The sequence below is a fragment of the Citrus clementina genome, unplaced genomic scaffold (assembly GCF_000493195.1).
Source record: "Citrus clementina cultivar Clemenules unplaced genomic scaffold, Citrus_clementina_v1.0 scaffold_4, whole genome shotgun sequence".
Classification (NCBI taxonomy): domain Eukaryota; kingdom Viridiplantae; phylum Streptophyta; class Magnoliopsida; order Sapindales; family Rutaceae; genus Citrus; species Citrus x clementina.
Window position 1 is genome coordinate 18,844,563 of NW_006262274.1, and position 1,292 is coordinate 18,845,854.

The 1,292-nt window shown below is 36.2% G+C and overlaps 1 protein-coding gene across 1 annotated transcript in view; it reads left to right on the forward strand.

The window, feature by feature from the left end:
• The window catches only part of LOC18044812 (ENHANCER OF AG-4 protein 2), a 9,475-nt gene that overhangs the window by 5,345 nt on the left and 2,838 nt on the right, over positions 1–1,292 (forward strand). The window contains exon 4 of the mRNA XM_006437526.2: positions 220–739. Within this exon, the coding sequence (XP_006437589.2) occupies positions 220–739 (520 nt within the window). The remainder of the gene's footprint in view (positions 1–219; positions 740–1,292) is intronic.

A 1,292-nucleotide genomic window follows, 5' to 3' on the forward strand; every position in this document is an offset into this window, starting at 1 on the left:
CATACACATTTTTTTTTTTGTTGTATTTCTCTCGACTAGTATAACCTGGGTTTAATTTTGTACAGTTGGTAGCGAGCTTTGAAAGGATGGTTTTTGTGCACTACCTTAGTTCACTTTCGTGTTTTCTTTCCCCTCTTTTTGTTGAATAAAATACTTTTGTTTCTTTTCAAAAGTAGTTTCTTTTTTTTTTAATACGTATTTTTAATTTTCCTAATGCAGATTGGAAGCTAACAGAGAAGTTAGAAGTAGTTCATTGATTGATTCCAAAACTCCGGACTCTGCTGTGTCTTTGAAACATCTTATTGCAGCTGCTCAGGCAAAAAGGAAACAAGCTCACCTGCAACAATTCTCTTTTGGAAATCCTAATGCTGGTTTTACATCTGTTGGTGACGGCCAAGGGGGGAGTCCCAGTCCGTCTGCTTTTCAATCATTTCTCCCTGGCACTGGCAATATGCTGCATGCAGATACTCAGGGACTGAATAATCGTACTAATTTAGCTTCTCCATCTACTCATGTTAATCAGTCAACAGCCCAACAATTAGATACTGAAGAAGTTGAGGAGAAGAGAGTGAATTCAGGGCACACTGCAGGTGGAGGCTCATTGAGTGGGGGTACTGAGGCAGCTGTTGCTCGTGATGCATTTGAAGGGATGATCGAAACTTTGTCGAGAACTAAAGAAAGTATTGGACGTGCAACCCGTCTGGCCATAGATTGTGCCAAGCATGGTATTTCCAGCGAGGTAGGCTGAATAACATTGTTTATCTTTCAAATTCACTTGTTGCCTTTGAATTAGATTTAGCACAAATGGAGATTTTAGGCTTGGAATAATAATTTTTTGGTTTTGTCTTAAACACTAAATGTTTTTGTTTAGCATTAGTTTGCATGGCATAAAAATTATGTGAGTAACTGCAAAACAATCTGATTTTTTTTTTTTTTTTTTTGGGTGGGCATCCTAGACTTTTGGATAGGGAATCTAGCTTCCCTTGTGCTTATTCTACCTAAAACTCTATCCAGCTTAGAACTTTTACAGTTTTTATTTATTATTACTGCTATTATTATTATTTTTGTCTCAGGCACTTTTCAGAAAGCCCTTTTCTTACCTAGTGTTGAAAATTTGTTAACTAAGACATCTGTTATTATATCTCAAGAGGGGATCGTTTTTTAAATTAGTTATAATGACTTGGCATCTTGATTACAAGTTAAACATTGGGGAGATTTTAGTTAATTGGGTGTTGAAAGATGAATCAATAAAAGTTTCATCCCATTATAGCTGTCCAGTTTTAAGGCTAGTT